Below are 21,266 nucleotides of genomic sequence, written 5' to 3' on the forward strand. Positions count from 1 at the left end.
AACCCACTTAAGGACTCCATACGGGCTCTTGGTTACCCCACAAGGGAAAAGGAGCGGGTTTTTTCTATATCAGCTAGGTTCGATCGCTACTGCCTGTGGCCTCCGTGCCTCTGAATAACACTTGCTGGGAGACAGAGTGTTTGCAGGCTTCCCACGCAGGAGCAGGGTCCAAGTGCACCCAGCCCAACAGCACATGGTCGTTGATGCAGGCAGCATACAACAGGAGTGATCTGCTGCTGCAACAGCAGAACATCATTCAAAACATGAACCAAGGAGAATAGCCAAAGTGCCATTCAGCATTTTGGAATTAAACCTGGCCCATCTGGGGCAACTGGAGCAGGGCTGGGGGACCTTTTCCACCCCAAGGACCGCCTTCCCTTCTGGCCAACATTCTGAGGGCCGCACTCCTGTGGTGGGTGGGGCCAGAGCTAAAAGTGGGCGGAGCAATGAGGGCAGCCGCTTTTCTTTCCTTTTAAAGAGGTAGCTCACAAATAATAGCAGTGGGTCACTAAGATACCATTACGGTGGGGCATTTCTGCAACAGAAAGTATCGGAAAGAGAGGTTGCACATGCCCTGCCATAAAGCTCCCCACTAAATTGTAGCGCAGGACAGGGGTTCCCTTTGAAATATTGGTGCAGAGGAAAATTCAAAAAAAAAGGACAATCGGTTCATTCAGTGACACACAACACAACTTTTCAGGAAAAAAACCCCAATTTTTAACAACAAAGATTGTCACCGGCACATTCCTAGAACTGGCCCCTTGGTCCAAATGATCCTGAACCTGCAGCCCCCACATGTTGCAGAACTTACAGCTCCCAGCAGCCCCAGCCAGGGGGCACAGGAGTTTGGCAAGCCTTGCAAACATTTAATTCAGTCTTCGTTTTTCATGCAGCTGGTCTGTACGGAAAAGAGACCGGTATGGGCTGCGCAGTGCCTGCCCCTCAGCCTCCTTGCGGGAGAGGAGAAGGTGAGCGGGGAAAAAAGTCGCCTTTCTGAGGAATCTTTCCGACAGTCTTGACTGTGAACTACAGCAACAAGTCAGGATGAGCCCCAGCGCTCTGGCATGTGCGGATGTTGGTGAGAAGAATCAGACCAGAGGGAGAGTAAGAGGTGCTGGCACGGCAACTCAAATAACACGTTCCTCGCCCCGATTACTGGAGTCCTTACTCTCTTCTCGTTAGTCTCACTTCCAACCCTGTGGCAGCACTGTGTGTCCTTTGTGGGCTCCTTGTTCTGGCAACATCCTGATCCCAGCTGACCACCACGACTGAATGGTTAAAGGCTTGACCAGCGAAGGCCGCCTGCCCTGGGGCACTTGCACCCAATCTACTCGCCCTGTTCTGCCCCAAACCAGAAGGGTCCGTTCACCAGGGCCTCAGTCGGCTCCCCGCAGTTGCTAGCGTGTCTCTCTATCTCAGCAGCGGGGAAACTGAACTGGCAGATGGGGCAGTGGACGCAGTCTGCAACAAGCTCTTCCCACGAAGATGGAGATGAGGAGGAAGAGCTAACTTCAAAATCCTCTTCTCCACAGCTGGAGGCATGAGCCGGTAAGAGATTGGTGGGGAAATGGCCTGTGGAAGGAAGCAACAGGGTCTGACAAGAGCCATCAGAAGCTAGAACCCCCCCTTCTCTCCCACCCCTGTCTCTGGCCACAATCCACTCTGAGATTGCCAGTTGAGGTTAGAATACTACTGCAACTCCATTACGTGCAACCCTCCTGCACGTTGCAAATACGATGCCAATCCCTTTAGCGTGGTGCAAACAACGCGCGCTCTCCCCCAATCAGCAGGGTGCAAACAAAACGCTATCTTCTCCCAACAATTTCTCCTCGCCAAATAGTGCCACGTGTTGCAAATCAAAGACAGGAAACATCACGCAAACAAACACACAAGCACAAAGAAAGCATCTTTTAAAAAATAAATGGCTACTCAGAGATTGATTGCGGATAGCAGAGTTGGCCCAAGACATTTTGCTGCCAGAGGCAAAGGATGAGATGGTGCAACCCCTTCTATGTTCAGAAGGTGACAACAGGATAGCAGCATCCTCCAGCACACCTGAGGACTAGTTTAGGGGGTGTTGTGCACCTCCGCTTCTGCCCTCTTACAAAGGGGAACAGCCAAGGAGGTGGTACCTTTACCGCCCATCAGCTCCTCTCATCTGAGGCAGCTGCCTCCCTCTGCCCAATGGTCGCACCGGTCCTGGCAGACAGCTTGTTTGAATTTGACATCTGTTACTAGCGACATGCTTTTTCAAGCCCTGAGTCCTAGTCATGTTGGCTCTTTTAGCTACTCTTTCCATTCCATTACTCACCCGCACAGATGGGGCACACACCCAACCCCACCTCTCTCCTTCTAGGCCACCTCTCTTCCTCTTCCTCCTCTTCACGTTCCATGTTCCTCAGTCTTCCCTGCTGCCCTGGGGCTCTTCTCTCCCTTCGAGAATTACCCCTACGCTTGACAGAAGAAGCTGCTGCAGACCTGTGGAGAAGGTTGTTGCTCATTTAAAAGATTTTAAAGTCTCCCCTTTGTCTTTTTTTAAAGGTAAAGGTACCCCTGACCGTTATGCCCAGTTGCAGACGACTCTGGGGTTGCACGGTCGTCTTGCTCTACAGGCCGAGAGAGCCGGTGTTTGTCCGCAGACAGGTTCCGGGTCATGTGGCCAGCATGACTAAGCCGCTTCTGGCGAACCAGAGCAGCGCACGGAAACGCCATTTACCTTCCCTCCTGAGCGGTACCTCTTTATCTACTCGCACTTTGACATGCTTTCGAACTGCTAGGTTGGCAGGAGAAGGAACCGAACAACGGGAGCTCACCCCGTCGCAGGGATTTGAACCGCCGACCTTCTGATCGGCAAGCCCTAGGCTCTGATTTAGACCACAGCACCACCCATGTCCCTTTTAAAGTCTCCCTTTATACCACACACAGCTCAGCACATATACACTATTTATTCAAAACGACTACTATGCATGGTGGTATTTTCCCTTTGAGTATACAGTGATCTCTTCCGGAGCCCTGTTCACATCCCGAGCGGAATGCAAGACGCGACAGCGCGTCTGCGGGTTGCGTTTTGCCGCTTCTGTGCATGCACGTGACATCATTTTGAGCGTCTGCGCATGCGCGAGCGGCAAAACCTGGAAGTAACGTGCTCCGTTACTTCCGGGTCACCGCGGAGCGCAACCCGAAAATATTTAAGCTGAAGCGTATTAATTCCGAGGTATGACTGTACTTTGTCTTCTATTTTCAGGGAGGTAACAAATCAGACTGCATTAATTTCCCACATTATAACAGCTGCATTCAGGTCATTCCGCCAGTATCACGCCCTTTAGGAGTCCTGAAACGTTATCTATTTTTGCTGCGTTGATGGAAGCTGCAGGATGCAGAGATGGCCACAGATTTGCTCTGGGAAACCACCACCTTGAACCCTGAGCTGCATCCGAAGGGCAGCTGACTGGGACTGAACCGGAAGGAAATTCCCCACACGGCCAAATCACCTCGTCAGGTTGCTGCATGACGCCCGTCTTCGACTCGTTTTCGTGCCCCCTCTTCTGGCAGACCATTCCTGCTTGGGCCCTGCAAGATGAACCAAGTCAGCAACATTAGTCATGCAGGGCTGGTGTATCTGCTAAGACTCTCCTTTGGGGTTGACTGCTCCACAGCAAATGAGATCCCACACAGAGAGATGGAAACAAAGGATCACCAAAGAGCGGATCTTGCCCAAACCCTCCTCCACAAGGCAGGACTATCCACCCACTGATGAAAACCCTTATTCCACAGTGGCTGGGGAAACCCAGCCAGATGGGTGGGATATACATTATTATTATTATTATTATTATTATTATTATTATTATTATTATACTGCCATGCTGTACCCAGTGGCAGAGATACCTGCTCTGGTACCAGGAGCGGTGTACATCCAGGGGCATGGCGCGTGTCGGGAGGGGTGAGCGGCGAGCCCCCGCCTTTGTCCACCATTGTCTGTACCCCAAGCAGACATCCACTGTCACACATAGTGGGCAGAGGTGGGGACTTCAGCTGAGGAGACCAGAGCTCAAAGTTGTCAACTTTTTATTGGTTTTATGTTCTAACAACAACAATTTATTTCTACACCATCTGGCTAGGTTTCCCCAGCCACTCTGGGCAGCTCCCAACAGAATATTAAAAACACAATAAAACATCAAACGTTAAAAACTTCCCTAAACAGGGCTGCCTTCAGATGTCTTCTAAAAGTCAGATAGTTGTTTATTTCCTTGACATCTGATGGGAGGGCGTTTCACAGGGTGGGCGCCACCACCAAGAAGGCCCTCTGTCTGGTTTTTATTTCTGTAAACAACTTTATAGATATAGATATAGATATAGATATAGATATAGATATAGATATGTTAATGATACAGCAGTATACAAATATTTTTTAAACAAATACCGTGTTTTTTGCTCTATAAGACTCACTTTTTCCCTCCTAAAAAGTAAGGGGAAATGTGTGTGCGTCTTATGGAGTGAATGCAAGGTGCGCAGCTATCCCAGAAGCCAGAACAGCAAGAGGGATCGCTACTTTTGCTGTGCAGCGGTCCCTCTTGCTGTTCTGGCTTCTGGTATTCAGAATATTTTTTTCTTGTTTTCCTCCTCCAAAAACTAGGTGCGTCTTATGGTCTGGTGCGTCTTATAGAGCGAAAAATACGGTAATTAAAATCGCCACAGCTCAAAAAAGCCATTGGATGTGTCTTGGAGAGTCTCGGGGGACTGAGCCGGAGACTCACAAGCAGGATCTCAACCCAGCAGTCACTAGGTGGGGGAACGGGGGGGGGGGGAGTATGCTACGGCACTTGAGGAGGCTTTTTTTAAAAAAAAAAAACCTCCCTCCTGCGCTGTTTTAGTGGAAGGTGCCATTCAAAGCCACCCGCATCACATCGTGTTTTGTTGACAGACCAACCTGTACAGGGTTACTGTGAGCGTGAAAACAGTATAACCTCATCCATGCCATCCTGTTTGGAGAGTGCTATTGTCCCCCCCCTCCCTTTTTATCCTTCCAAGCTAAACAGTCTAAATTATTTTCATCTTTGCAGGCAGGATAAGATTGTAGCTGATCTACTTTGCAGCTAGAAGACAGCAGGGAAGAGCTGACTGGCCAGAGACTCTATAAATGGTTCTCTTCCTCTCTCTAGTGGCTCTAAGTAGGCTGTGAGGGAGGTCTATACTTCTCTTCAGTGGCTCAGGCACTGCAAATGCAAACCATTTTCAAAGGCAGCCCCACATAAAGCACATCACAATAGTCCAATCTTGAGGTTCCCAGAGCATTGATGATTGATTGATTGATTGATTATGATTATAATTGTTACCCCACCCACTCTGGGTGGCATCAGAACATACTAAAACATCAGTCATTAAAAACTTCCCTAAACAGGGCTGCCTTCAGATGTCTTCTAAAAGTCAGATAGCTGCCTATTTCCTTGGCATCTGGTAGGAGGGTGTCCCACAGGGCAGGAGCCACCACCAAGAAGGCCCTCTGCCTGGTTCCCTGTAACTTGGCTTCTCACAGCGAGGGAACTGCCAGAAGGCCCTCAGCGCTGGACCTCAGTGTCCGGGCAGAATGATGGAGGTGGAGACGCTCCTTCAGGTATACTGGACTGAGGCCATTTAGGGTTTGAAAGGTCAGCACCAATACTTTGAATTGTGCTCGGAAATGTACTGGGAGCCAATGTAGGTCTTTCAGGACCAGTGTTATGTGGTCCCGGTGGCCACTCCCAGTCACCAGTCTAGCTGCCGCATTCTGGATTAGTTGTAGTTTCTGGGTCACCTTCAAAGGTAGTCCCAGGTAGAGCGCATGGCAGTAGTCCAAGCGGGAGACAACTAGAGCATGCACCACTCTGGTGAGACAGTCCGCGGGCAGGGAGGGTCTCATCCTGCGAACCAGATGGAGCTGGTAGACAGCTGCCCTGGGCACAGAATTGACCTGCGCCTCCATGGACAGCTGTGAGTCCAAAATGACTCCCAGGCTGCGCACCCAATAACGGAAGTCAAGCTATCCCTGTCCAGAGAGGGTCATAGTTGGGCCACAAGCCTAATCTGGTAGAATGCACTCTTTGCCACCAAGGCCACCTGCACCTCTAGACGCAATTAAGGATCCAGGAAAAAAAAACCCAATCAGCAGCACAGATCCATCAGGACTCCCCTGCTCAGCGCCTGAGAGCCCCAGTCCTGCCACTCAACACCTGATGGGCTCTATAAAGGACTGCTGCTGCCGCTGCTGCTGCTGGACAGAGAGGGCTTCGTTTTGTTTTTGTTTAAATTGCTGTTAGTTTTTACCTACGTCATTTTAAACTGTGATATTAACGCTGTACTGTATTCTTAGTTTTAGATGCTGATTTATGTGGAAATGGTTTCCCATTTGGTTGTGCATTTTTTATGTGGTTTATTTATTGTTTACGATTTTTGTAATTATGTAAATCTTGTTATATAATAATAATAATTTATGGTTTATACCCCGCCCATCTGGCTGCATTTCCCCAGCCACTCTGGGCGGCTTCCAACAAAACACTAAAATACAATAACCTATTAAACATTAAAAGCTTCCCTAAACAGGGCTGCCTTTAGAGGTCTTCTAAAAGTTCGGTAGTTATTTTTCTCTTTGACATCTGAAGGGAGGGCGTTCCACAGGGCGGGCGCCACCACCGAGAAGGCCCTCTGCCTGGTTCCCTGTAACCTCACTTCCCGCAGGGAGGGAACCGCCAGAAGGCCCTCGGAGCTGGACCTCAGTGTCCGGGCAGAAGGATGGGGGTGGAGATGCTCCTTCAGGTATACTGGTCCTTTGAAGCCGTTTAGGGCTTTAAAGGTAATGCTGTAAGCCGCCTTGAGCATTGTTTTTTAAATGTGGAAAGGCAGCATGCAAATAAAAAATGAAATGAAATGAAATGAAAAAGGAATCTGGCTTAGTCAGTCCAAGGTTTTAAGATTTTGTCGGGCACTATCCCAGGGTGCTCAAGCCACTCTCTCTGACACGGGCTGGAATATTCACAAGACCAGCTCAACACATCAAACATAGTTTGAATTCCCCCTTGTGGATCTGCCCCCATGTTAGTGCTTGGAGGGGTAGCTTCTCGGCAGACAGAAGTGTCCCCATCTCTCCACCCCCCCCTGCGCATCCCCAATACTCACGCAACACAACTGGCTCCTGAGCTTCCTGCTGGCTCTGCCCGTCCTCTGTGCTCTCTGCAGAAGGAGAGGTGAGGCCAGGCACCAGGGGGAAGGCTCTTTTGCGGGCACAGGCCCCCTGCAGCACCATCCTGGCCGGACGGCTCATACAGGTGCCAGGGCTGGAGGCTGGGTCCAGCTGCTGCAGCCGGCTTTTTAGCGCCGCTTCCTGCTCGGTGCTCCTGCAAAGAGAAACCCAACAGCTGCTTCCTCAAGAGGCCACTGCAGAACCAAGACTCCAGCTTCCTGTAAGCAAAGCTGCTACCAAGAGACGAGCGTGAGCAAAAGAACCACAAGAACAGTCAGAAACTGGAAAAGGACTGTCTGTTCTCTATTGCTCCAACCTGCCCTGTCCCAAAATGGAATGTATTGCACATAAAGCACACTCATGACACTCCAGCCTTATCCTGAAGACCTCCAGAAGTTTCAAACTAACATTGTTTCAGGCTAAGGCCTGCATTCCCTTCTGTCCATCCTTCTGGGGGCCCTGTGCCAGAGGTGGGTGGGTGCGAGAAATGGATGCACACATGCAGGTACTTACGATGGTGCCTCTGGGAAGAAAGTCCTGCAGAAGGCTGCATTGGAGAGCCATGGGCTGCTGCTGGACTCGGAAGGAGCCTGTGGGCAACAAACAGGATGAAAGGAGAGAGGTAACATTTAAGAGATCAATCATTAGATCAATAATTAGCAAACTGAGGAAGTCCTGTGTAAGATACTAGACAAACTCCTTTTGTCCCCTGCTTCTATAGCTCAGCTCAAATACAAAAAAACAACAGATTTTGCTCATCAGTATAAGAATGACCATTCTGGGCTAGAACAACAGCCCACCTGGCTCAGTATCCTGCCAATCAAAGGCCTCAGGGATGTTCACAAGCAGGGCATCCCTGCCAGCGTCTGGCAGGCAAAACAAGGTAGAACAAGGTCACTGTGCTTCTGAACAATGGTGGCTGCTAGGAACAGTAGACCTTCAAAAATCCCTCAAGTGATTTCATATTGCAGGGAACATAAGAACCACCTGCTGGATCAGGCCAAACCCCAGCATCCTCTTCTCGTAACCAGATCCCTGTGGGAACCCGGCAAGCAGGACCTGAGCACTACAGGACTCTCAGCTCCTGAAATTCCCAGCAACTGGTATTTAGAAGCCTTACTGCCACTGGCAGTAGAAGTGGAACATACCATGGCTAGTAGCCATTGAGAGCTTTATACCCCATGAATTGGTCTAACCATCTTTGAAGCCATCTAGGCAGGTGGCAATCACTGCCTCCTGCGAACGAGTGCCGTAATTCAACTATGCGATGCGTAAAACACTTTCTTTCATCTGCCCTGAATCTTCAGCTGTCAAAAAGTTCTAGTTCTAGTATTTTCTCTATTCACTTCCTCCATGGATAATTTTATGGACTTCCTAGGGGAGATAGTGGCTTTTGAGCAGACAAACAGCAGAATTGGCAGCCTCCCAATTACAGTGGTACCTCAGGTTACAGACACTTCAGGTTACAGACTCCGCTAACCCAGAAATAGTACCTCGGGTTAAGAACCTTGCTTCAGGATGAGAACAGAAATTGTGCGGCAGTGGGAGGCCCCATTAGCTAAAGTGGTGCTTCAGGTTAAGAACAGACCTCTGGAACGAATTAGGTTCTTAACCAGAGGCGCCACTGTATTTTAATTTGAAAAAAAATAAACACATGGGGAGCTTGTGCACACTTTATTTTGTTTTAGTATTTTATTTATTTATATACACAAACAACTTCACTAGCTTAATACCCGGTTTGTGAGCAATATTCTTTACTTGCTGGATTTTGGCCCCCATGCTTGCGTAAAATTGCAGGATAGCTACCCATGACGCATGGATCTGTACCTGACTAGGACCAGAGACTGGGCCTGGCTTGCTGTCGTCTACGTCCTGTGGAGTGCGGATTCGGATGAAGGAGAGACCAAACTGCGTGCGCTTGTTGAAGGGCTGGCTGCAAGTGAGTCTGACACGGTCCCACTTCTCATTTAGAGCTGAAGCCAGGAAGTCTCCTGTGGGGCACAGAGAGGGAGATGCTGAGCGAATACAATCCAGGCCATTTACAGTCCTCAGGGGGCTCCAGGGGGCTGAAGAGTGCCCACCTTCTTACCTTCTTTAAACATCCGGACTGCAGAACGATTTTTATCCAGCTTTGCCTCAGCGGGCATCATCAAGGCTGTGGTGGGCAACAGAGTGAGGTAGCTCTGGTCTAGAGGCCAGGAGGATCGCCCCACGTCTATCTGAAGGAAGGCAGAGCCACAGTTCCCTGAAGAGCACAAACAGAACACCAAGATCTGCACCAAAGAACTTGCACTTTGACTGTCAAACGTCCGAAAGTTGTCTCCTGCTGGCGCTGCCTGCCTTTCCCCCTCAATTTAGTTGAGTTGCAGTGCACTCATATGGGGTTCACCAACATTCAGACTCAGAGCCCTGCAGCCTGCCCTAGTCTCCTGCTCCTTTTGTTTTTTCCATTTATTAATTTTTCACTTTTTAAATTTATTATTTCGGTCACAGACCAGTTCCGGCCCACAAACAATATCAAGGAAGTCATAAAACACAATAGGGATACATTTGAATTTGCAATCAGGTATAACAGGGGCAATACAGATATAAAGGTAAAGGGACCCCTGACCATTAGGTCCAGTCGTGGCCGACTCTGGGGTTGCGGCGCTCATCTTGCTTTACCGGCCGAGGGAGCCGGCGTACAGCTTCCGGGTCATGTGGCCAGCAGGACTAAGCCGCTTCTGGCAAACCAGAGCAGTGCACGGAAATGCCGTTTACCTTCCCGCCGGAGCGGTACCTATTTATCTACTTGCACTTTGACGTGCTTTTGAACTGCTAGGTTGGCAGGAGCAGGGACCGAACAACGGGAGATCACCCCGTCGCGGGGATTCGAACCACCGACCTTCTGATCGGCAAGTCCTAGGCTCTGTGGTTTAACCCACAGCACCACCTGCGTCCCAATACAGATATAGCAACAGTTACAAAATATATAAATTAAAACTTAAAACTGTTTTGGAGAGCCACGGACTCAGCTCCCCAGCCATCCCCTGAACACAAACCTACACTGCAATACATTTGCTCAGAATGCCAACATCTCATTGAAGAACATGCTGTCTTAACATATTCTAAATTTAAAGCAGTGTGTCACTTGCTCTGTGCTTCTAATCCTGCCTCGCAGTTACAGCATCAGCCCTTAAGAACACAAGAAGGGCCGATAAGGTCAAAGCACATAAAGCATTTAAAAATCACATTGTCAGGAAAGCATTGTTCAATGTTTGGATAAGATATAAGGATTTATTGGAAAATAAAACCCCAAGGTGGCTGTCACCAATGAAGAAGAAGAAGAAGAGTTTGGATTTGATATCCCGCCTTTCACTCCTTTTAAGGAGTCTCAAAGCGGCTAACATTCTCCTTTCCCTTCCTCCCCCACAACAAACACTCTGTGAGGTGAGTGGGGCTGAGAGACTTCAAAGAAGTGTGACTGGCCCAAGGTCACCCAGCAGCTGCATGTGGAGGAGCGGAGACGCGAACCCGGTTCCCCAGATTACGAGACTACCGCTCTTAACCACTACACCACACTGGCTCACGGAAGCGAAAGCTCTGAAAAAGCTCAATATGGAGGTCAAATGGCCAAAATATTGGGAAATTTTGGAACAAGATGGAGATAGATTGAAACTGCAGAGTTTTGAAAAACTAAAAAACAAAGTGTGAGACTGGCTTCATTATTACCAGATAATGGAGGCATACAATTTGGATAAGAAAATCGGCTTCCAGGTGGAAAAATCAAAATTAGAAACAGAATTGTTAGAACCCAAAACTAAGATTTTGTCAAAGATGTATAACTTGCTGTTGAAATGGAATACTCAGGATGAAACAGTGAAATCTGCTATGATTAAATGGGCACAAGATGTTGGACTGGGAACAGTTATGGACCACAGGTATGAAGTTTACGGCATGTAATGCCCTAAGAGAGAATATTATGAAAATGATATACAGGTGGTACATGACCCCAGTCAAGCTTGCAAAAATCTATCACTTGCCCGATAATAAATGTTGGAAATGTAAAGAAACTGAAGGTACATTCTTTCACCTTTGGTGGACGTGCCCAAGGATTAAGGCTTTCTGGGAAATGATATATAATGAACTGAAAAAGGTATTTAAATATACCTTCCCGAAGAAACCAGAGGCCTTTCTTCTGGGCATTGTCGGCCAATTGGTGCTAAAGAAGGATAGAACTTTTTTTATGTATGCTACAACAGCAGCAAGAATACTAATTGCAAAGTATTGGAAGACACAAGATCTACCCACTTTGGAAGAATGGCAGATGAAGGTGATGGACTATATGGAATTGACAGAAATGACTGGCAGAATCCGAGACCAGGGGGAAGAGTCGGTGGAAGAAGATTGGAAGAAATTTAAAGACTACTTGCAGAAATACTGTAAAATTAATGAATGTTAGAATGATGTTGGATTGAAGTTAAGTGGTTTCTAGCGGTATAGGTACAAAAGAATATGGAAAAATTGGTTTTTAATATGTAAAAATTTAATGTTATAATATATCAAGATTAAAGATTAGGATTAAAAAGGAGGGAAAGGAATTGTTGGATTAACAAATTGAATTGGAATACAAAAGAGGGAGGTATGAGGAGGTCCAGGAAACAAGTAAACGTAAAAGAAGTGAAGAAAAGATGGAATTGTTTTTAACTGTTTTTTCTTTTTTCTACTTTGTATTTTTCCTTTTTATTGTTAATTTTTTTTATTAATGTGATTTTTCTTCTTTTGAAACTTTAATAAATATCATTTAAAAAAAAAAAAGAACACAAGAAGGGCCTTCTGGATCAAGCCAGTGGCCTTTCTAGTCCAGCATCTTGTTCTCACAGGGGCCAACCAGATGCCCATGATGTGAAAACTGCAAGCAGGATACAAGCACGAGAGCCACACCCTCCCCTCCTGTGGTTCCCAGCTTTTGGCATTCAGAAGCACTGCTGACTAGTAGCTATTGGTAAGCCTTCTCCTCCATGAATTTGTCTAAACCTCTTTCAAAGCCATCCTGGTTGGTGGCCATCACTGTCTCCTGTGGGAGGGAGTTCCACAGTTCAACTCTGTGCTGCGTGAATAATAATAATAATAATAATAATAATAATAATAATAATTTTATTATTTATACCCCGCCCATCTGGCTGGGCTTCCCCAGCCACTCTGGGCGGCTTCCAGCAAAATATTAAAATACAGTAATGCATCAAACATTAAAAGCTTCGCTAAACAGGGCTGCCTTCAGATGTCTTCTAAAAGTCTGGTAGTTGTTGTTCTCTTTGACATCTGATGGGAGGGCGTTCCACAGGACGGGCGCCACCACCGAGAAGGCCCTCTGCCTGCTTCCCTGTAACTTCGCTTCTCGCAATGAGGGAACCGCCAGAAGGCCCTCGGAGCTGGACCTCAGCGTCCGGGCAGAACAATGGGGGTGGAGACGGTCCTTCAGATATACTGGACCGAGGTCGTTTAGGGCTTTCAAGGTCAACACCAACACTTTGAATTGTGCTCGGAAACGTACTTTAATGTTTGCTGAATCTCTCAACATTCAGTTCGTTGGATTTCAACAAGTTCCAGTGTTATGAGAGAGAGATAAAAACTTCTCTCTATCCCTTTTGTTCCCAGAGAGGGGGTTCCTTTGCTACCTCCTCCCACATGCTTACCCACATCAATGTAGCCAATGCGGCTTGCGTGTTCCAACTGCAGCTCTGCTTTCAGTTGCCTGCTCCGGTCCTGGGGAGAGCTGAGCCAGGGCCGAACCCCTTCTTCAAGCAGCAGGTTCTCCACCGGGGACTTGGGATCCTGCCCCAGAAAAGGAGCGAGAAGCACAGCACACGACTCTTACTTTTTTATATTCTCAGGACGGTATTTATCCTTCTGCACCCACTAGATTGCTGCAGAACTGCACAGTCCACTATTTGGCACTGGAGCTGGCATTTCAAGATGCTCAGATCTCTTTTACTGCAAGTTTATAGTCCTTAATTTGAAAATGCGTATGCCAGAAGGTCCTAGAGCCAGAAGAGGGCAAGAACTAATAGTGGTGAGACTCTGGGTCTAAGCTCCCCATTGCACTGCTAGTAAAATAATTAAATCAACTGGTTACCATTTGGAACACAAAAAGAGCCAGTTATATGATGAGTTAGTGACATGATATTAACTGGTGTTTTTTATTTATTTTTTAAATCAACGTTTAAAGCTTTTTACTATTTTTAAATAGCCATTTGCCTACTAATATACTAGATGTTTTGAGCTCAGCTTGTTTTGTAACTCCCTATTTCCCTTAATTTAAAAGAACATGGATGTTACCTGAAATGTGAAAGACACAACGTATTTGATTTTGACTGGAGCCATTTCCAAGGATTCAGTGAGTCACCCTCATTTGCTCAGGTTTTCATTTCCGCTTATGGCGCTTTCCCATCGTGAGTCCCACCTGGTTTGGGGGGAAGAGAGATGGGTTTCTTTTTTTTCTTTTCCACTTCTTGCTCCCTCGGAATGAGATGCCCGGGGCCTTCGCTTCTGTTCCGTAGGTGAGGACGCAGCCCAGCCACAATTCACCCCCAACCTGGGAGTGGGGGCGCTCAAATCCTCCCCTCCCTCTCGGCCACAGAGCTCAATGCTTGCAACCCTGGGGCGGGTGGATTGGGAAGAAGACCACGGCCTCCTCTCAGCCCTGTCCTACCTCGCAGGGCGGTTGTGGCGGGGATTAAACGAGGAGGCACAATAACAATGTAATAACTGCACTAAATACGGTCATACCTCGGGTTACAGACGCTTCAGGTTGCTTTTTTTTGGGTTGTGGACTGCCGAAACCCAGAAGTACCAGAACGGGTTACGAGTTTCGGCGGTCACGCACGTGCAGAAGTGCTAAATCGTGTTTTGCGCATGTGCAGAAGTGCCGAATAGCAACCTACGCATCCGCAGACGTGGGTTGCGAACACTGCGGGTTGCGAACGTGCATCCCACACGGATCACGTTCACAACCCGAGCGTCCACTGTACATCCTCTTCGCAAGGGGGGGTGTCTGAAGAGCTCCAACATTCCTCCAATGAAAATAGGGACATCCTAAGGAAAAGTGGGACACTCCGCAGAGGATCAAATCAGAAAGCAGGACGGCTTCTCTAAATCAGGGACCTCCCTGGAAAATAAGGACGCTTGGAGGGTCTGCAGGAATGAACAGCTCAAGAATCCCTGACTGAGACCCACCTCCCACTGTTGAACATCTCTTCCTGTCAGAAGTTGCTTCCTGCTGCTGAGTCGGAATCTCCTTCCTTGCCATTTGGATCCCTTGGTTCGGATCCTTCCCTCCAGAGCAGCAGAAATCTAGCTTGCTCCATCTTCCCCCTGGAAGGCGTTTGAAGATGGCTCTCCGTCTCCTCCATTCCAGCCTCAGCATCCCCAGCTCCCTCAACTGTTCCTCACAAGGCTTGGTTTCCCTCACAGAACTACAGTTCCCAGCACCCTTTGCAAACCACAGTTCCCAGGATTCTTCAGGGAAGTTGGGCTTTGAAGGTGCGCAGCCTCGGTTTGGGGTGTACAGAGTTACACTTCAAGCAAGAGGGAAAGTTCCCCTTGGACCCTCAGCTGCTTCCTCCCTCTTTTCTGTGCCACTGAAGGGGCACGTCTGTGTGGGCACAGATGGCGCCACTGAGGCTGCAGAGAGTGTGGCTAAGAAGCCTTGGCAGAGGCGGCGGAGAAGGCTGGCTCCCTACCTGTGGCTGAAGACATCCTCTTCGCAAGGGGGGTGTCTGAGCGGAGGGAGGAGGAAGAGCTTTATATATCTGGTTCCTGACTCACAGGAAAGCCCTGCCCCCAGCAGCCAAAACAAAACAAAACAAAATGAGTGAATGATTTCCCCCCAAATAATTTTACACAGCAAACTTAAAAAGGATAAATTGGTCTTACATTACATATACATTACATTCTCGCTGCGAGAAGCCAAGTTACAGGGAACCAGGCAGAGGGCCTTCTCGGTGGTGGCGCCTTCCCTGTGGAACACCCTCCCACCAGATGTCAAAGAGAAAAACAACTACCAGACTTTAAGAAGACATCTGAAGGCAGCCCTGTTTAGGGAAGCTTTTAATGTTTAATAGGTTATTGTATTTTAATATTCTGTTGGAAGCCGCCCAGAGTGGCTGGGGAAACCAGATGGGCAGGGTAGAAATAATAAATTATCATCATTATTAGACTAAGGTAAATGTTACAAAGTGCATAGTAAAAATATTTAGGGATCTCAGATAAATAAAATAGCACTTAAAAAGGAAAAAAAGGGGGGGGGGAGACAAGACCAGAAAAAACAATAACCAAAACTAAACGACAAAAACTAAAATATACAAAAAGTAGAAATATACAGCCGGGATTGCAGCACTTACCTCTTTCTTGGGAATTAACATATGCAAATGAGGTACCTGAGAGAGATCTCTCCCCGCCCCCCCCCCCCGGGATCCCGGAGGCGCCTTCCTTAGTTTCCCGGGGTTTCTCAATCTCCCGCCAATACTGCCCGCCCCTTGACCCTCGACGCTGATTGGCTGGCTGCTCGTCTCTCCTCGTGACGTCACCGAGGTCGATCGTTAACGGACTGGTTTTTTAAAAAAAAGTTTTTAAAATAAATAAATAAATGCTTTCTACTACATGGCAGAGCCAACTTCGTTTCGAATCACGACGCTAAATTTGTTCCTTATTTTTTTAAAACAAGGAACGCTGACAGGAGAGGCCGCAAAGCATGCTGGGAACCGTAGTCCTTCCTCCCGCCGGCCTCGAAAGCGCCGCGCGCAGCTGGATTTAAGGGGCGGGGCAGACGCCAGGGAGCGTCCCTCAATTTCCTGCTGGCGTAAGAAACGTAGAAAGTGCCCGGCCATCCCGTGAAGTCTGTTGCGGCGGTTGCCAGAAAATGCCTGTGAAAACGCCGCCTGCCGGGACTCGGTCCCTGAGCGCCTTGTCGACCAGACAGGACATTTTGCGCCCGCTTACGAAGCTGTCACATGTCGGACGCTCCCTCGCCCGCTTTGACAGGCTCCTTCGGCCAGCTCGGCCCCGCCCCCCCAGACCCGCCTCCTCCAATCGGCCCCTCCGGCGGCGACTCGCGCGCCGGGCGATTGGCCGAGCGGGAACCGGCAGTGAGCGGCGATTGGCGGGCTCCGGCGGAAGCGAGCGGGCCACCTGGCCGCGGCGCTGGCGGGAGGGAGAGGGGGCAAGATGGCGGCGGTGGTGGAAGTGGAGGTTGGGGGCCCCCTGGACCGCGACGTGGAGGAGGTGAGGGCGGGGCTTGCTGCCCCACGGCGGCGGTGGGAGGGGCCTATGTGGGGGGAGGGGTGTGGGGCGGAGGTTGGGGGGCTCCGGAGGGGGAGGGGAAGCATCCTAACCGCCGGTAGTATTATTGCTATTAATACTATTATTACTGTTGCCACATCATTAACAGCATCATTGTCATTTTTCTTAATTAAATATAATCTCAGGGGACCTCAGCCTTTGCCACTTAATGCTCGGTTTAACCTCCACCCGCTTCTTAGGTTAAACCCTTATTTTATTTTATTTTATTTTATTTTATTTTATTTTATTTTTTATTTTATTTTATTTTATTTTAGTGGTAGCACCTTATCCCTTTTGGTTTCTCCATTGCATTTCCTTCCCCTGACAGACAAAATCCTCTCCCCTTCCTCAGAGGGATCCACGTATCCCCCTCGCCCCCACTCCCCCAGCTCCATTCCTCCCCCGGGCCAATCTCAATTGGCCCTCACAACAATCCTGCCAGGTAGGCTGGGCTGCGGCCGGCCCAAGGTCGCCCAGGGAGAGCCGCGGCTGCCGCCCAAGTCTGGACCCCGAGACTTGGCCATCTCTCTCTCTATCTCTCTCCCCGTCCCTCCTCTCAGACCAAAGAATCATAGAGTCGGAATGGGACCCCTGCAGGTCATCTAGTCCAACCCGCTGCAAGGCAGGAATCTCAGCAAAAGCATCCACGACAGCATCCAACCTCTGCTTCCGCCACCTTCTGAGGGAGTCCATTCCGCTGCTGAACAGCTCTTACCATCGGAAATTTAGTCAGAATCTCCTTTCTTGCAACTTGAAGCCATTGCTTTTGGTCCTAGCCTCTGAAACAGTAGAAAACAAGCTTGTTCCCAGAAGATAGAACTTCAAGCACATACTGTGTTTTTATATGTGCCGGAAGCCCCCCAGAGTGGCTGGGGCAACCCAGTCAGATGGGTGGGGTACAAATAAACTATTACTGTATTTTTTGCTCTATAAGACTCACTTTTCCCCTCCTAAAAAGTAAGGGGAAATGTGTGTGCGTCTTATGGAGCGAATGCAGGCTGCGCAGCTATCCCAGAAGCCAGAACAGCAAGAGGGATTGCTGCTTTCACTGCACAGTGACCCCTCTTGCTGTTCTGGCTTCTGAGATTCAGAATATTTTTTTTTCTTGTTTTCCTCCTCCAAAAACTAGGTGCGTCTTGTGGTCTGGTGCGTCTTATAGAGCGAAAAATACGGTATATCCATGTGACAGCCCTTGAGATATTTGAAGACGGCTTTTCTATCTCCTCTCAGTCTTATCTTTTACAGGCTAAACATGCCCAGCTTTTTCAACCGTTCCTCATCAGGCTTGGTTTCCAGACCCTTGTTCCTCTTGGTCACTCTCCGCTGCACACAGCTTGTCAATATCCTTCTTAAACCAGGGTGCCCAGAACAGGACACAGAGCTCCAGGTTTGCTATGAAATTAGCTGTGATTCCTTCATTCCTGGGGGTTGAGCTACTAGGATCCTCTGAGTCCCTTCCAACTCTATAATTCTGTTGTTTTAAATCCAGTGTCACATTCCTTTCCCAATACCCAGGGTAATCACACCTTTTTGCTGCTGCTACAGTTGCTGTTGCACATATAGTGTGATTACCAATGAGTGGGGCTTCAACATACAGCATAAGCAGAGAAACAGGTCCCTGCCCCGAGGAACATGCAGTGTTAAAAATGTCACAGAGGCAGGGGAGGAGTAACAAAGAAAGAACCTTAAAAGGGCCTTGTTGCTAGATCAGACCAAAGGGCGTCCATCTAGGTCATCATCAATTGTATTATATTATTATTATTATTAATTGAATTTGTATACTGCCCTGTACCCATAGGTCTCAGGGCAGTTCACAACATAAAATCACAATAGAAAAAAAGACAAAATCTTTCTCCCTGCAATGGGAAGCCCAGAGGCAGGACATGAAAGCAGCAGCACTTTCCTCTACTTGGATTCCCCAGTGGCTGGTATTCAGAAAGACACCAGACCTCTAGTGGAGCCAGCCCAGTAGGGAAAATGGGGCATTGCCCTCCGCCAACCTTCACGTGCCGCCTTACAACAGTCCAACAGGTGGCTCTGCCTACCAGCTTCCTCCTCCTCTGCCTCAGTGTCGCCCTTGATGAACTCAGCAGGATGGAGACAAAACTAGAAGCCGTTGGCATAGGCTTTGCCTACTGCTTGCCTCCCTGCCTTCCGCCTCACCAGGCCCAGCGGGCACCAGCCATCACTGGCTGCCTCTCATATCGGAAGTATTTTTTAATATAATTTGTATACTGTGTAACTGCAGTAGGCTACGCAGCTTACAAAGATGCAATACAAAATAAAAACAAGTTAAAACTGTAAAATCAAGCTGCTGTTAAAATGCCTACTGATATTTTCTTTAAATGTCCACTTTATTTATTTGAATATTTATGAAGTGTACTTTATTTTAAATGAAAACCATTTTTAAAAGTCAGACATATCAGTAAAACCTGGTTGCCATCCTGGCTGGTTGCTGTTGATAGCCTTATTGCTCAGTTCAGTTCTGCGTACCTAGGATTGTTTTCCAAGAGACATAAGATTGAGAGTGAGGCAGAGATTGCATATGTTCATTTAAAAACTTTTAGTTCCTGACTTGTCTAAGATAAGTGTGAAATTAGACAAAGGAAACTCCTGGTTTCTTGAGCAGTCTAGGATGTGGTATTTGAGGAAAAGCTTCCATGGATTCTCCTTTTTTAGAAACAAGAAGTTAGTTACATAACTTCTGCAAACTGCAAAATTAAGAAATTGTATATTTCAGAATAGGTGAATATGCAATCCTTCTCCTGTTAATACTTGGATATTCCAGTAATTTGGGGGCTAATAGGAAGACAAAGGTCAGCAAACTGCAATAAGAGGAGCTGGGGTTAGACAGGGAAGGAAGCAGAGTCATGCAGTGCTTTTCTCCTCATTTCTGCCTGCAGATGGAGTTGCTGATAGATAATAATTCTGCTGTACTTTTACTACACAAGGAACATTGGTGCACGAGGATCCATGGCAGTGGCAGTGCACAGGCGAGCCCTGGGCATGTGGGCAGGACCCGTGTGCGGCTGCCTCCAATGTTGGCACTATGGGGCACCTACAGCAATGTGGGGGAAGCCCATGTCAATGTGTCCCTCTGAGCAAGAAACCGTGTTTACTTGAGGAGGTTGCTGGCAGTCACTTCCGGCACCTTCAAAGATAACTGCAGACACCTCAGAGCTTCTCATTTGACATTAAGAGATCTGATGAGCGGGTGTATAGCTGGGCTTCTTTCCCTCTTGCATGGAAAAAGGTTGTTTTCCTGCCCTGCTTGTTAGCTGGGCAAAGAGACTCCTGCTGCAGGATCAGCCTTCTTCGTTAGCTGAGTTGGTGAGGGAGTTGGCCCACTTTCCTCCGTGTGGCAGTAAACAGCAAGATCTGCTCTGCCTGCCGCCTCATGTTGCAAGCAGCTGCTTAAGTCATGATTGCTCTTGCCTGCTCTTTCCTCCTTGCTTGTCCTTTTGCCCTCTGTAAGGTAAGCCCCGGCACAGGCTACCTGTTGCCACCTACAGCCAGGGTGGGGCTAATGCTCGGTCTGTTTTTTTGTTATTCACATCCCTGCGATCCACCAGCTGCATCTTAAATTTACGGTGCGAGAGGGGGCCTTAGTGGTCCGCTGCCCTTTAAGGAGCATGACTCAGTGTGTGACTGGTGATCCTAAATATGCACATGCTTGCTAGCTGGATGAGTCCTCAGAGTCCAGCACTTGTTGCAAGAATCCGGAAGTTGGCCCTGGTCCACCGGTGGATTGAAATTCTACCTCTTGCCTTAAAATATTTTGCTGTGCCAAGGTGGACTAAAGCAGGTCTCCTAAAGACCATACACGTTTCTCATGACCAAAAGGCCTTTGTTGTAAAATTCTGAGCGTTTTCGATTCTCGTGGTTTTAAAGGGAGTTGGCTCAATTTTTCAAGAGTGCAGAGAAAAATCAGAAACAAGGAGAAACCACAACGGTGTCTTATCTGTAAAATCTGCTGGTCTTTTAGGAGCTAATATATGACTGTGCATAGTAGCTGGGTAGACGCATTTTGCTTCTGGTTCTTGATCTTTTCAGATTATCACTTAGTCTAAACCTTATTGCATGCTTACCCGGGAGTAAGGTCCTCTGAACTCATTCTGAGACAGCATATATAAGATTTCACTGTTAAAGATGTTTACTCTCCCCCCTCTCCAACCTTTGGGAAATCCTTGAAGTTGTGTTTTTTTAAATAGTATAATCTTTCCAGATAATCTTCTGGCCATCATTCAACCTCATTTTAAATTATTGAGCTCCAGACAGGCAGCTCCTTTGTGCAAAAGAGACAGCTGCCTCCCTTCAGCCTTGCACAGAAACCTGTGAGGCGATGAGCTACACACAGGAGCCCCATCAGACTCTCACACCACCCCAGAGTCAAAATTAGATTGTAATCTCTTTGGGGGAAGGGACCTGCCATTTTGGTAAAAAGTGCAGCGGGGCATAGATGGTGCCAACAAAATTCCACACGACCCCCAGGGAAGCGGGTGTGTGTGTTTGGCACTTCTCTAAGAATCTTCCCTAGCCTCTCCTAGAAGGTGACCTAACAATACAGGTGGAATCTGTTGGGCTGCAAAGGTTCTGTATGTTTCTCAGCGAAGTGGGGGGGTTGGAAGGCCGATTGGCATTTCACAGAGGCCGAGTTTGCAGAAGGGAGTCGAAGGTCAGCCATGCTTGTCTGCTTTGAAGAGTTGAGATGGCTGTCCTAAAGGTGAGTGGCGTG

General features: G+C 48.1%; 2 protein-coding genes across 6 annotated transcripts in view; one reads left to right on the forward strand and one right to left on the reverse strand.

The window, feature by feature from the left end:
• Positions 1-693: 693 nt before the first annotated feature.
• XNDC1N (XRCC1 N-terminal domain containing 1, N-terminal like) lies at positions 694-16,237 on the reverse strand. 2 transcript variants are annotated; one of them, XM_081002246.1, is made up of 11 exons: positions 15,595-16,237; positions 14,935-15,028; positions 13,532-13,655; positions 12,889-13,027; positions 9,303-9,458; positions 9,041-9,204; positions 7,727-7,803; positions 7,150-7,367; positions 3,492-3,570; positions 2,312-2,478; positions 694-1,572 (listed from the first exon to the last, which is right to left on the reverse strand). In XM_081002246.1, the coding sequence occupies exons 3-11, from the start codon at positions 13,574-13,576 to the stop codon at positions 1,328-1,330; spliced, it is 1,290 nt and encodes a 429-aa protein (XP_080858372.1). In that variant the 5' UTR covers positions 13,577-13,655; positions 14,935-15,028; positions 15,595-16,237; the 3' UTR covers positions 694-1,327. The 2 variants fall into 2 exon arrangements, with proteins under 2 accessions (XP_080858372.1, XP_080858371.1); XM_081002245.1 differs by lacking the exon at positions 15,595-16,237 and having other exon boundaries at positions 14,935-15,160.
• Positions 16,238-16,382: 145 nt separating this feature from the next.
• Positions 16,383-21,266, forward strand: part of RNF121 (ring finger protein 121) — a 188,153-nt gene continuing 183,269 nt past the window's right edge. For 2 of the 4 annotated variants that reach the window (XM_081002318.1, XM_081002317.1), the window contains exon 1: positions 17,769-17,918. In XM_081002318.1, the coding sequence (XP_080858444.1) occupies positions 17,784-17,918 (135 nt within the window). In that variant the 5' untranslated portion in view covers positions 17,769-17,783. Of the gene's footprint in view, positions 16,475-17,768; positions 17,919-21,102; positions 21,255-21,266 lie in introns of those variants that run through there. The other 2 variants (XM_081002319.1, XM_081002320.1) reach the window with 2 other exon arrangements.

Source organism: Podarcis pityusensis (genome assembly GCF_964106645.2).
Source record: "Podarcis pityusensis genome assembly, chromosome: 4".
Taxonomy (NCBI): Eukaryota; Metazoa; Chordata; class Lepidosauria; order Squamata; family Lacertidae; genus Podarcis; species Podarcis pityusensis.

Bases quoted from the DNA above. Each gene is read 5' to 3' on its own strand.
- XNDC1N (XM_081002246.1), bottom strand. From the start codon at position 13,576: ATGGCTCCAGTCAAAATCAAATACGTTGTGTCTTTCACATTTCAG. The intron at 9,459-12,888 runs GTAAGCATGTGG...TGTGCTCTTCAG, and splicing joins CATTGGCTACATTGATGTGG to GGAACTGTGGCTCTGCCTTC. The intron at 3,571-7,149 runs GTGAGTATTGGG...TTCATCTTGCAG, and splicing joins TCAGGAGCCAGTTGTGTTGC to GGCCCAAGCAGGAATGGTCT.